This window comes from Culex pipiens, chromosome 2 (genome assembly GCF_016801865.2).
Source record: "Culex pipiens pallens isolate TS chromosome 2, TS_CPP_V2, whole genome shotgun sequence".
In the NCBI taxonomy this organism is placed as follows: domain Eukaryota; kingdom Metazoa; phylum Arthropoda; class Insecta; order Diptera; family Culicidae; genus Culex; species Culex pipiens.
In genome coordinates, this window is record NC_068938.1 from 189,115,690 (window position 1) to 189,130,982 (window position 15,293).

Below are 15,293 nucleotides of genomic sequence, written 5' to 3' on the forward strand. Positions count from 1 at the left end.
ACAAGGTTGCATTCGAAAAGGGAATTCTATCATTACAATCGCTAAACAAAACTCAGAGGTATTTTTCTTCAAAATCGAGATATTTTTTGATGAATAAAAAAAGGTGTATGGTATCAGCCTAACAAAAAAAAAATCATGTTTTTCCAGCAGAACCCGAATCTACCCACAGAATTGAGCCAAGTCGTCAAAATACTGATTTTTAATCATTTTTAGGGTTTATATTTAAAAAAAGTCATTCTACATCAACCATTAATTTAAAACCAAAACTCAATATTTTGAAGAATTGTTAATTTTTTTGTCAATTTTGAGTCGTTTGAGTCTTACCTTTTTTTCGGAACAGAAAAAAATTAATCGCGTAAAAAATTGCCCGCTTTCAAATAAACTTTTTTGATTAAAATACAATTTACTCCACTTTAAAAAAAATGATATCCCGGGCAGACGGTAATAACAAAATTCATGCCGTTTCAATAACAAATATTGTTAAAATAACAGAAAGTGTTATGGAATCTTCTTGAAAAATCAATTTTTTCATAAGAGTTTAATAACAGTTAATGTTATCATTACAAAATGTGTTATTTGTCTGATATTGGTTGAAAGCCAAAACAACTTTGGAATAACATTTTTTGCTATGGAAGTATACCTCCAACTGTTATTGGGATGATCGGATTAGTTGTTAAAATAACAAAAAGTAATAACAATGATTTGTTCGAAGAATAACTAAAATTTTTATTAGTCTGTTATTACAATAATAATCCATTACAAAAAAACATCATAGCGACGAATACCAAATCTTGTTATAAATAACATAAAATGTTATTGAACTAGTATTTTCAAATATCAAAAAATGTTATTCCCAGGTTATTTCCGTCTGCTCGGGATTTTTCAGGGGACAAAAACCGCAACTTTCGAGTCATAGAAAATTATGGATAAAAATGTTGCCGCCGAGTTAAGATTTTTTAAATGTTTTTTTTTTTTTAAAACAGAAATTTAGCTAGATTTTTTTAACTTCAATTTTTAATGTAAAATAAAATTTGCTATCAAAAAGTCGTTTAAATAGTGAAAATCAGCAAACTGGATGGAGTAAAAAGCGAGTGCTTGCCTTGTCAAACATACGAGAATTTCCCCTAAAGATCCTTTTTTACAGTGTTAAAAAATGAATCATTTTTGAAATTTTCTCATCTTTTCCAAAAAAAATTATTGAAATTTTGAAATTATGACCAGCATTTCAAAACGGTATTTTAAATATTTTACCTTTTTAAAAAAATATATAACTCGGCGGCAAATGTTTGTCCATATTTTTTCATGGCTCAAACGTTTTTTTGTCCTCCAAAACATATGAAATAATATCAAAAATTGAAAAATATGGATTTTTAAAAAATATTTTTTGAGAATAAAGTAAATTAAATTATAGGCAATGTTTTCCCGCGTGCCAATTTATATCTAAACAATCCTACTCAACCCGAGCAGACGGAAATAACTTGAGAATAACTTTTTTTGATATTTTAAAATACTAGGCCAATAACATTTTACGTTATTTATAACAAAATTTGTTATTCGTCGTTATGATTTTTTTGTTATTGGATTGTTATTGTGATAACAGATTAATAACATTTTTAGTTATTCTTCGAACAAATCTTTGTTATTATTTTTTGTTATTTTAACAACTAATCCGATCTTCCCAATAACATTTTGAGGTATTCTTCCATAACAAAAAATGTTATTCCAAAGTTGTTTTGGCTTTCAACCAATATCAGACCAATAACAAATTTTGTTATGATAACATAAACTGTTATTAAACCCTTATGCAAAAAATGATTTTTCAAGAAGATTCCATAACACTTTCTGTTATTTTAACAGTATTTGTTATTGAAATGGCATGAATTTTGCTATTACCGTCTGCCCGGAAATACTAACAACTTTGCCGAGTACATTAAACCGATCAAAAAATTTCTTCAAAAAACACAGATTTTCGGAAATGTACGTACCATTATTGTACGGAAAGCTGCCACAAAACATTAAATTTAGAGCCAAATAAAAAAAAATAAAAAAAAATAAAATGCACAACCGACAGCAGAGAGTTAATGCACACGAAGTTCATCTCGCCGGGTCATCCCGGCTGCTGCTCGTCCAACCAAAGTGCTCATTACAAAACTTGTAACGCCTTAATTATTCAATCGCGCTGCGATAATAACCCCGACAGCTGTGGGGGGCGCAATCTCAGAACAAACCGCTGCTGACTTTGCATATAGATCTGCGCGCGCACTTGCTCGCAAAACGTGACTTGTCGAAGATGACGCGATTTTGCGCGTTTGTCGCGCACTAGACGACTGGATATTGATTTGAACTGGAGACACGGAAAGAATAAGGTGTGAAGGTGAGGTTCGATTTCGTCGACTCAATTTATTTCCGTGTACGCAGATCTGGAAGAAGTGAAGTCATGAGTTGCAGATCTACAGGACTGTTTCAGTTTGAGTGCGAGTGTTTGCCGCAACGCGTTATGTCAGCCCTGTGTCAGGGTGATGCCTGATCGACGTGTACTGATTGTATGGTGATTGCACAAGGATAGTCAGCTGACAAGCGACACACTTGGCTTTGATTTGAACACCACTTGGATTAGGTCATCTGTCAGCACTCCAACGCAAAGTAACATGAATTTGTTGCATCATCCAGAACTAGCGCATGACTTACTGAAAATAACTTCTTAAAACAACCAGACAGATCTACCCGGAAACCTTCGCAATCCATCGTGATCCAATAACTTCAAGAGGTATTCCAAAGACCTTGATGCCCACAAAAGCTGCAAGTCAGCCGTCTGACCTGGCCAGCAAAGTCCGAGAACACTCCCCTTCTGCTACGTCACAGCCACGCATGACGTTCTACGTCGTAGCAAAAACATCGGACCACCACCTCGATCGATGATAGTGCAAATACTCGCGTGATCCGCCGAGAAGGACCGCGTCTCGTTTCGCGTTGATTGAGCCTCTCGCGTAGTTCCGTGACCTTCCACAGCAGTTGCGAGGAATCGTACGTGCGCTTGTTTTCGTCCGGACTCGCGCCTCTCTAAGACCGGGGGGATTGTCTCTCTACGAACGGCCATCGTGGACATCGCCTGACTTTGTTACGTTCCAAGTAATCAGACTGTTGTTTATACAGCTCGGGCGATGATGTAAATGAAACTGTTTACTTTTTGCGCTGGCCGCTCTAATTTTGATAAAGATACTACGTAGCCGGTACGTGAGATGAGGTTGTTTTCGTGTGTTGTCTTATCACAGCCAGTGTGTGTACAACTGGGCCTTTCTAGTGGTGAGCAATGTTTACCTACCGTGCGGTGATGATTAGTGCGTAGTTTGTGCCTCGTAGATTGGGCATTTTTCAATTAGGAGGAGTCGGACCACTCGACTCGAGCTCTGCGGTAAAGGAAGCAGGTCAAGCAAATAAAGCTATGATTTTAATCCAGCGTGGTTCTTCTCGGATGACCTTAGCCTGTTTTCGCTTGCTTTGCTAGAACGGAAAGAATTTAATAGACTGGCAGCCGGAACTGATGCCATAACTAATTAAGTCACGCCGCATAAGTGACCGTTTGAGGAAGGAGTACAATTTGCGAAAAGTTCTTTGATGTTGATTTTGGTACGATTTAGCAAAGCAGGTTAAATTTTTATTTTGTTTTTTGAGTATACATTTGACCAATTTTAAAAGATTTCAACCTTCTTAATATTCCACAGCATACAAAAATAACATAATCGAATAGAAACACTTGAAAAACAAATGCTGAAGAGTAGAACTTTTCAACATTGAAATGGATGCTGAAAAGTTGAACTTTTCAGCACTTGTTTTGGAAAGTACCTAATACTTTTCATCATTAATTTGCAAGAATTTCTTTTTTATACCTTATGTTTGAGAATTTATAAAATTACATTTGGATAGTTCTCCCAATTAGTTTTTTAAGGTTTACGTCTTTTCCAATCTGCAGTCAAAATTTAAAAAAAGTCTAAATCGAATCTGTAGTCAAAATTCAAAAAATCAAAGCCTAAAATTGACGTTTTTCATTGAAAATACAAAATAAAAAAATAGGCGTTGAACAGTAATTTTACAATGATTGTAAATGTTTATTTTTATGAAAATATAAATTTTCAGCATTATATACACAGAAAAAAATGATGGTAATATTCATCAGGAAATGGTCCCGAGCATGGGTAAATAACAAGGGAAATGCGTAATAATACCTTTCTCTGGTATCAATACCAAATTTTGGTATTCCTGGACCCTTAAAAATTTGTCTTAAGGATTATGCAAGAGCAAAATGTGGTATCATACCAATTTAAGGTATTGTTTTGATATTGCAAAATTGCAGAATTTGTCAATGGTCGAACACCACATTTTGGTATTATTTTGGTATTAAAGTGTTTTACCAAATTCCTCTGAAACTATGGGAAAATTTTGACCAATTTTGACAAAATAATTAATTTTGCGCTAAAATGATGTCTCAAAGCGAATGCTTTCATTGAAAACCGGAAACTTCAAACTTGATTTTAAACATTTTTGATATACCCCCTACAGAAATGACTTAAAATTGTGGAAAATTTTCTAAGTCAGGATGGCACATTTTGGTATTATTTTGGTATTAAGGTGTTTTATCAATTTCCTCTGAAACTATGGGAAAAATTTGACCAATTTTGACAAAATAATTAATTTTGCGCTAAAATGATGTCTCAAAGCGAATGCTTTCATTGAAAACCGGAAATTTCAAACTTGATTTTAAACATTTTTGATATACCCCCTACAGAAATGACTTGACTCATATTATATCATAAGTCAGGATGCCACATTTTGGTATTATTTTGGTATTGAAAGGTTTCATCAATTTTCTCTGAAACTATGGATTTTTTTTAAATTTTTGACGAGATAATTAATTTTGCGCTAAAATGACTTGAAACCCAAAAATGTTAAAGCTGATTTAAAATTTTTTTTTGTGATATACCCACTAATATTTCTTTCAAAAACGTTGAAATTTTTCTAAGTTGGGATAACCAAATACTTTGAAAAACGAGTCAATCAACAGATTATTGAATTTTGGTGAATTTCAATCCAGTTTCATTTTAATAATACTTATTTTTCAATCTTGTTATTTTTCAGAAGCTTCAAGAACTTCAAGTACAGCCGTTCATCAATGACAAATGCATTCGGTGTGGTGAAGAATATCACTAAGAACAACATGGAATCATCAGGTGAGTAGATTTGGCTGTTGCATATGGATCATTTCCGTTTTTTTCACTAACTGCAACTCCTGCACTAAAAATGGTATGAAAATACCAAATTTTGGTATTACTTGTGCAAATACCAGCGACCAAAATGTGCTCTTGGTTGCCCAGTAATAGATGGTAAAATACCATGAAATCAAACCAATATCATGTTTGTGGAAGACCACAGGAATACCAAAATATGATTTTCCAAGGGCGCGGGAATACCTAAAATTAAAACCATGACAATACCAAGTTTTGGTATTCAAGCAATGTTCAAAAATCTAGAAGACCTCAACTTGGTATTGAAATGGTTTTATTTTGTGGTATTATTTTACCTTTGGAATAACATGGTATGGTATTGTTATGCCCTTCCACATACAAGCTTTTGGTATGATTTCATGGTATTTTACCATCTGGGCAACCAATGGCACATTTTGGTCGCTGTTATTTGCCCAAGTAATACCAAAATTTGGTATTCCCGTGTTATTTACCCCTGCTCGGGGTGACAGATTTTGTGTCAAAAAATGATTAATTTTACCCCAAAAAATGATAAATTTTTATCACTTTTTGATGAATATTAATCAGGTTCGCATTTTTACAATTTTTTTAAGTAATATTACTTTAAAAAAAAGGTAATATTCAACCTACCAAATTTTCAACATTCCAAAATTCAACTTTTTTTTCTGTGTATATACAGCAATTCCCCACGAAAACAGCATGATTTGAAAAAAAGTTCTCCGATCGGGCTTAAAATTTTTCTGGGGGTTCCTTGGCTGAAATGATTAGACCCGTATTTTTTTTGTTTGGCCATTAGGGCGACCTACGCCGTGTTAGGGTGGTCCGAAAAATGACAATTTTCGTCAAAACAAAATAGTAAAAAGTTCCAAAAATCTAGCTTAACATTTGAAAAGGTCGTATGAAAACTTCAAATGCTGTTTTGAAGGTCTCGGGACCAAAAAGCCTATGGCTAAATATATTTTTATTAGATTCCTTGGAAAATTTTACATAACACATCAAAATATGGCGAAGTTATGTTTTCAATACTCTGAGATACGATTTTTTGAAAATAAAAACTGGGGTTTTCGACGCGCCACGCGCAAAAATGGGAAAATTACGAAAATGGGAAAAAATCGACTTTTTTCACTTCACAACTTCAAAATTTCAGCGATGACCTATACATGTTAGGGTACCAAAATTTTCGTAATTGAAATACGCAACCAATATTTTCTTACTCATGAATATTTTTCCTGTTTTCAAACCTCTATGTAAGTGCTAAACATTAAACTATTTTAATCTTTTTAAAAATGAAAATGCATTACAAGACATAAAATTCCTAACTATCAAGCGACTGCACAAATCTTTTTTAACTTTCGAAAATTAATTTAAAAACAACAACATCAAAAAATCATTAAGGCCATTGCAAATATGTTTGTAGAAGTTGCCTTTTCAAAAACTTCACATAAAGCGAAATGTAGAGTATGCATTCTTACTAAACTGGCTTTTGCAAATACTGGCAACATGATAAATCAACATTAATTTAAAATTTAATGTAAAATTCCACAATGATGTTAAAAACATATTTTTAACATGAATTCTTGGAAAGTTTGATTTTTTTAATGAATCATAAGTAGTGATACATAACTGATTCATGTTCTAATGTTTTTTTTTTTTCCACACAAACATTAAATTTAAATTTAGTTCTTTTTAACTTTTTGTTACTTTCTTTTTAAATGAGATTTGAGTGGCCGCCCTGAATAAATATTTCGAATGTTTTCGTAGCTTTTTTTTAAGTGCATTTTTTTCATTGTGGGTAAGGATTTTTTTGAACATGAACAAAATACCGTAAACCGGGGTGACTTTGATAGGATTTCAATTTGTTTTTAGAACATTTTCCAACAGGTAAGGTTTTTCTCAAGATTATTATTTTTAAAACATATACTGGGGTAGGCCACACAAAGTCCATGCACTATTTTGGAAAAAAAAGTTTTTTCAATATTGTTTAGAAAAATAGTTACGTTAAAAATTCTTGGTTTTAATTCCGGGGTGACTTTCATAGTCATAGTTTTTCTTGTTGAAATAATATTTAAGATGTTCAAACTTTATTTGTACGTTAAATGTACCATCACTAAAGTAGCTGATATAGTTTGTAAGAAAAAAATCAATGTTTATATTAAGTTAACTAAGTTTATAAGCTTTTTAACAAAATACATATAAATTTTAGGTAAAATTGTTAAAAAGTCTGAATTTTGCCTGAAATTTGTTAAAAATTGTTTTGTTTATAAAATTATCGATTTATATTGCATTTTATACTGAATTCGAAGCACGAATCACAAGTTTTCACATTTTACATGAAATTTGTTCAACTGAATTTGCCTATAAATTTGGAGATTTTTTTAAATTGTGTTTCAAAAACACATATTATTTATTATTTACAAACTTATTTAACCTTCTCCTAGTGGAAAATTGTCCAAAGAATCCGAAAATGCATTCCGTTTTCCGATTAAAAATCATGTTCATTGAGAAAATCATGACACTTTGAGAAGTTTAAAATAATGACTTTCATCCACATTTTCTTAACTATAGTTAACTAACTTTATAAACTTTTTAAAAATTTATGAAAAGTTCTTCATGAGGTACTTTGAACACTTCTCTACCACGGTCAGTATGTTTCTGAACCATTCCTTACGTATTTTAATTGTACTCTTCATTTTGCGGAAAAATCGCAAACCTATCAAAGTCACCCCGGCTATCAAAGTCACCCCGTTTTACGGTATTTAAAATTTTAATAAACATTTGTTTAGCAAATTTAATAACGTCTCAGAAACATGGATTTTAAATTTTCTTCAAATGTGGACAAGCTTCCGAAATTAATTAAAATGTAATTATAGAGCTTGAGATAAATTGTCTTTGTTTAGTGTGAAACTTTCTTTTAGCTTTTCAAAAATTAAGTTTAGAAAAGTCTGGCAAATATTTGGAGGGATTTTTGTACGATGGCCTGCAAAATATTTGCTGTGCTTAAAAAGTAAAGCTTCAAATTTTTAACAAAAATACATATGCAAATTTTTATAAGGAATCTTAGACATCGGTCTTAAAAAACAGCCTTTATCAATAAATAGCCAAACAAACTAAAAATTGCTTCATTAAACGACGAACAACAAAATTTGGATGGCTTTTTCAAGGATATCTCATTGATAATTTTAAATAATTGTCCCTCGACTTTGACGGACAATGAGTGCGAATTATTTAATAGTTTAAGAAAAAATGTGTTCAAACTTTCATTGCTATTCTCTTTGTACATAATAATTAACAATACCAAAATTCAGATTCAGAATATTTTTCCATCAAATGCTAAAGTGCCAAATAAGTCAGTTTTGAGTAAAAGTCAAGTAAAAAGTTTCATATTCCGAAAAAATCCTGCAAAACCTAGATTTTTAAACTCGAGCATGTTTACGATTCGTTCGACGACTTTATTTCATCTTTAATCCAATGGTTTTAATGTGACATTTTGATCAACAGCTTGCTTTAGGTTTGAATTTGCTGTGATTATGTCTCACTCTTGTTTAGATATTTATTCAAATTTAATACCCCCAACTTCCTCAAATTCTAGCCATTAACAAATCGAAAACAACCATTTTACGACTGATCCCGGGCAAATCTTTCCCCTAGGAAAAAAAATAGAAACTGTGTTTCAGCCCATTGCTACAACATAAATCAAACCCCAAATAGCACACTATAATTTTGTGTATGTATGTGTGTGTGCTATTTTGAAATATGATAAAAACCCCTCCCAACAACAACCACTGACTGCGTTCAACCAAAATCTTCTTCCTCACGACTCTAGAGTCTAATTGGCACAGCTGCTTCTAGACCTTGTGTGTGTGCTGCAGTCTCACCATAGTGGCGAAACTCTCTTCCCCGGTGGCGGCGGCTTAGTGAGAGGAACTAATTAGACGATATTATAGCGCCGCTAACGCGGCCAGCCAGTGTGTGTGTGGTGGCTAAACGGGAAACCGGGGAAACACCAATTAATTATGTTTTTGGGGGGGTGAATGTCGAAAGCAAAACATAAACAGACCAGAGTTGAAAAGTTTGGCTTAAATTGAGCGATTTTTCCTCAGATGTTGCTGCTGACCTACAGGTCAGTGGGTCTTTGAGTTAGGAAATTTGTGATAAAGGGTCGCTGAAGAGGTTAAACAAATAACCGTTTTTCATGGCAGCCTTTTTTGATTTTGGTAGAACTGGTAAAAAATTGAATATTGTGAGAAGAATCCTAAAAAAAACAATAATCGATTAAAGGACTTTGACCGAGTTCCAACATAATTTAAGCCAAATTTAAACCGCTTGATGCAGTGCTACAAATCCGCAGAACTACCCCAACAACAGCAGATAAGAGCACCATAAATCTTCACCAAAGCCCTGTACTACCATCTCTGGCTTCGGGAGAGGTCAGTCTGCATCAGATTAGCCCCATTGTGCCATAGCATGGCCATTATGCTACCCAACTAGCTTCTGCTGTTGCAAACTCCAACTCTCCAACTCCCGGATTGCGACGATTGCGTTCTCCGCTGTAAATATAGCATAAAGTCTCTTGAAGCAGCTAACTTTGGCGTTCGAAGCCCGTGGCGCGTTTTATGCTTCATTTAGTTTCGTAATTGTTTCGATCTGACCTCAATGCTCCAAGAACTGTGTGTGTTCACTACGTTCGTACTCCCTTTGCCGCTGGAGATGTCAGACTTGATGGCCTTTTCCAAACCCCGCTAGAAAATTTGGGTCATCGTCTGGTTTTTTTTTCGGAACCAAACCAACCCCTCGCAATTGAGCTCTGATTTATGACCTATCTCAACGAATACGAGAGAGATTCTTCAACCGTATACTAATCAAATTCTTAACTTCTTTTCCAACCATTACAGAAAGGCCCGACGTAAGGAGCGAGACGGAGACGCGAATCAGGCCGACACAAAGCTATACCTGGAGGAGGGAGTGCTCGAGCGCAAATTGCCCGATGCCGATCTGAGGTTACTGGTGGACCTGCCCGCCGGCCTAGACTATAATGAATGGCTTGCCTCGCACAGTGAGTATTGTTTGTTATGGTTTTGTTTTGCGTTTTAAGGATTCGGGTTTCTATTATTTCGGGGGGCGATCATGACCAGTTGTAAAGGTCACGTGCGGCACGTCAGGCCATCCAAGTTTAAGAATGACAATTAGAGATGTCGATTTGGGGCCATGGTCATCATGTTTTGAAATGGTTTTGTTTTGCGACCTTTATTATAAGACTCCGTCCACAAATGACGTAACACTTTCTCAACTATCCCTGTTGAATTGCAGCATTTCGTGACAATTTGCATGACCTTCTTATAAAATGAGTTGACATTTTGGCTTACTATTTTTCCTAGAGGTCAAAATGAGCTACTTCTGTTGTAAGGAAAACTTTTCTCCTTTTATTTTGTGTTTTATTCTTATATGTTACTGCCCAACCAAACGGCTAATATCCCAATCCCGTTTGGAATTGCCTTGGCGAAGATTTGGTGACGAACACAAAATCGCGATTTTCTCGGGATACTTGATTTGGCCAAATTATAGCCGAATCTCCAATTGCTTGAGTTTCTATAAAAAATGTAGGAAATTTTGTATTTTGAAGAAGAATATTCTGATCTATTAGGTGTCTTCGGCAATGTTGTAGGTTACTATTATGACTGTTTGGAAAAAAAAAACACGGAAAAAATCCTATTTTTTAATTTTACTTTAGAAAAAAATAATTCCCTATATACGTATTTAAAAAAAAACATTTTTTTTATTTTTTGGAGACTAAAAAGACATCTCTTGAGCCAAAAACCATGATGGTTTCGGATATAAGATTTAAAAAAAAAAATGTGTTTTTTTTTTAAATGTCAGAAAAAAAAACTAACAAACGGAAAAAATAAATCACACGTAAACGATTGGATCACACGTAAAATTATGTTTTTACGTATAATATATTGCAAATTTACATCAAATTGCATTGAAGTTAAAATGTTTAATGACGTGCAAAATGTTACATTATAAATAGGGTTACTGAAATTTCACGATTTCGCGGACAGCGTGAAATCCGTGAAATTTGCCTTTTTTCCGCAAAATCCCGTGAAATTTTATGTTTCTGTGAAACTGTAACGATTTTTCTCAAAACGATACTCAAATAGGAATAAACATAATCTTATGAACTACTGTAGACTTAAACGAGTGAATACCCTTGTTGAATTACTAACATAGGGTTAGTGATTTTTGATGATTTCGTGGACGACGTGCAATTCGTGAATTTTATCATTTTTCTCAAATCATGTTTGTTTTTCAAAATTTTCATCCATACAGACTATATAAGTAAATTTTATTAGTTTTCAATTGAAAAGCTTAGTATGAAACATTTAAAGAATTGTTAAGTTTTTTCAGTGTTTTTAGAAACTACTAAGTTTAATAATATTTGCATTCGCTGTAATAATAATTTTACTGCTATTTTATTTGAAAGGTATAGTTTCAAAAGAAATTAAAAGAATCATGATTTTTTTTTTATTAAAAATAAAATGAAAGCTTTGTAATCAACTTTTAAAAATTCAACAGATTTTTCTGAGTTCTGTTGAATTTTAACGATTTTTGATTATTTGGGTGGATAATTCACGTGAAAGTTTAAAAAATACCACCTTTTTTGTTTTTGTTTTCATTTTGTATAAAAATTTTGATTGCGTTGCAAATAATATTATTTTTTACTTTTGATTTAAAATTTAAATTTTGAAAAGGGAGATAAAACCTCTAAAAAGAGTTTATTTGCTAAATGTCGCAAAAAAAATCAAGTTATTTCATTCATTTTTGTTGGACAAGATTGTTAAATCTTGCTTTGATATGAATTTCAATAAAATGAAGGAAATCAGCGACAAGTTTTTAACTTTATAAGTTGAATATTTAAAAAAAGCAGTTCAATAAATGAGAAAACGTATGCCCAACATTTTATTTCAAAATATATGTAGAGCTCATCCATAAACTAGGTGGAATCTATTTTGAAAATCATGAGTTTTTTTGTGTCACGTTCAAATTTATGAAAGATTTTTTTGTTTATTGAAGAATAATATAAAATGAAGCATGAAAAGTAGTTTCTGTGATTCAAACATAAGATTTTCAGAGTTATTTTAACATTTTTCACGTTCCGCGAAATTTGCGTGAAATTTGGTGTTTTGAAATTGAGGTCCCCGTGAAATTGCAATTTTCGAGCGTGAAAAATCACTAAGTTTAATTATAAATGATGGAATATTTTTTTGTGCGATTTGATGTCTTCGGCAAAGTTGTAGTTTATAATAAAAACGAGGAAAAAAGTACACACACAAAAGTTACACTCCCAAAATTCGTATTTTTTATTTTTCGAAATTTTTTATATGTTTTAGGAGAAATAGACATCTTTTTAGCCATATGGTGCAAAATATGGTTTAGCAGATATGAATTTTAGAAAAAACGGAAAATATCGAAAGACTGGAACATTATGTAAATTATTTTTTTTAGTGTAATCTAATTTGCAATCGATAATTACTTTATTTTTTTATTGAATGTTTTATTTTTTTACTTCATTTAGGTTTAAATTTTCGATTTCTTTTATTTATTTTTTTTAAACGAAACAGAAACGTAACCTGCAATAATATTTTTAAAAAGCTGAGAAATATTTCAAATTTTTTATAAGTTGGTCTTAACTATGGAATTAGGAAAATTATCTATTTGTAGATCTTTTAAAAAATAAAGCTAGATTTAAAAAAAACTTTTTTTCAATATTGTTAAGATGAGAAAATTTCACATAGTTAAATTTTTTAACATTATAAATCAGACCAACTGTTTCCGAGATATCCTCAGTTTAAAATAAAGGGGTAATTTGATTACACTTAGGAAAAGACATTTTTATTTGCAAATTTTCGATTACAGACGTGATTTCGCTCAAAAAGTTTTAATATTTTTTCTCCAGGTTTTCGGGATTTAAAAAACACGATTTTTACAAAAAAAAACATATCTCCTTAATAGAATTTGCACCAACACGCACTATGACTGAGTTGGCGAGATTTTTTTTTAAGTTTCACCTAATTAGTCTGTAATTTTCAACTTAGTATATCTCGAAAACGATTGGCTCGATTTTGAATGTTAAAAAATTACATGTGATATTTTGAGATATTTTCAAAAAAAAATTATATATTTCAAAATTTTAAAACCTTGTTCTAAAATATGAAATCAGGAAAATGATCTACTTGTAGACAAAAGTTATGCCTGATTTAAAGAAAAAAAATGTTTATTTGAAATTTCCATTCAGAAAACTGAAATTACTGTAAAAATATATTTAATAATTTCTTTCATAAGTATCCTACCTTTGGAACACCAATCTGGAAATGATATTAATCTTTAGAAAAATATATTATTTAATCAATGGAAATTTTTAATTTTTTTGCTTAAAATTTTTTAAAGTTCTGCTAGGAATTTGAAATTTAGTTATCCTTTGACAATCAAAAATTTTGTTTTGGCTTTTGGGCTAAGATCTAGGCATTTTCTCAAAAAGTCTTCTACAAATCGACCTCATTACCGCCAACACCTTTCACGGACCACACGCATAATTCTAAATTAAACGCAACATTTTTTTCTGCACAAAAATATCCATCATGTGTCACTAAAAATTGCCCCCAAAAAAGCCAGTCGACCTATGATTCTACAAAAAGGAAAAGCAAACGAAAGAATCGGGTCACTGAGGTAACATTTTTTTTTTCATGCGCTGACATTTTACTTTAAAATATATAGGTACGTACCAACCCCGTTCGACCACAGTCGACCCGTAACGAACGTGCGACATCAGTCATGTGTGATCAATCATCGCGGTTCAATTTTTCGCAAGCCCCGCTCTGTTGTCAACTTAAATGGCAGACTTCAAACGTGCCCGTCGCGCGGTGGAGGGATTCGCGAAAGAATTTGAAATGTTTGTCAGGGATGAAAAAAAAATCAGAAATTTGTTGTTTAGAAGATTTAAGCTCAAATTTAAATCAATTCAACGAATCATCTCTGCGGTAAAATTCACACAGTGGGACTGGTCACTTTTACGTTTCGGGTGCTTATTTAGTCCCATCCCTGACCTCAACTCTTTAAGTAGGTCCTATTTTTGTCTCGTTCTGATTGCATCGAGCACGTGCGTACTGCCGAGAGTTACTTTCACCCATGGGTAATTTGTTCCAGGGCTCCTACCTTACTACCATGAGTGCTTTTTGATGGGAAACAACAATATAATAACGTACCACGTGGGCACTTAAATTTACCTCTGTAATTGTGAAATATCCAAGTGATGATGGTGGCGTTTTGTTTTGCTCATTTTTGTTTCTGCAAGTGGTTTGAAGTGATCATCGTTAATGGCCTCGTTTATTGAACAAAGTGGTTATTTGTTGACCCTAAATGTAGAAATAAAACAAAAAATCACAGAATTTTGAAAACTTTTTGCTGTAAGAACTTAATAGAACTGTAGTGTTCATTCGTTCTAATTCAATTTAATAAACTTCTCTCTTTCCTTTAAACTTAATCAAATGGCATTGTGCGCTTTTAAACAATTTAAACAAAAAGGTAATAAAATCCAATTAAATAAATACTCTGTTTCCTTCCCGGGGGGGTGCACCATTTACATCTGCAAAACTGGCAAGCTCACACGTGCTGCAGCTGTTGCAGCTAACTAACTGTAACAAACCGAACTTCCCAGAAAATGAAAATACTTTTTTTTCGGTGCACACACAAACACACGAGTAAAATAAACTTTTATTTTCGATCGTTTCGCCACTCACTGAAAGTTTTTTTCTCGCTGCAGATTTTTTGATTTTATTTTTTCGTCTGGACAGTGTAAACATTACCGTTTAATTGTTGTTTGTCGTTTCGCTTCTTTTTCGAGGAGTGCACAGTGCAATTGTAATCAGCATTAATTTTTATGAGTTTTTTTTGTGTTGCTGGAGGATTAAAGAATGCCTCATCGTGCACAATTAGCACCGAGGAAACGTGTTTAATGGATTTTTAAATTCCTGTTTGATG

General features: G+C 32.7%; 1 protein-coding gene across 5 annotated transcripts in view; it reads left to right on the top strand.

Moving 5' to 3' along the window:
• The window catches only part of LOC120415125 (MOB kinase activator-like 2), a 262,174-nt gene that overhangs the window by 213,557 nt on the left and 33,324 nt on the right, over positions 1–15,293 (top strand). For all 5 annotated transcript variants that reach the window (XM_039576552.2, XM_039576548.2, XM_039576549.2 and 2 more), the window contains one exon: positions 10,151–10,311. In XM_039576552.2, the coding sequence (XP_039432486.1) occupies positions 10,151–10,311 (161 nt within the window). The remainder of the gene's footprint in view (positions 1–10,150; positions 10,312–15,293) is intronic.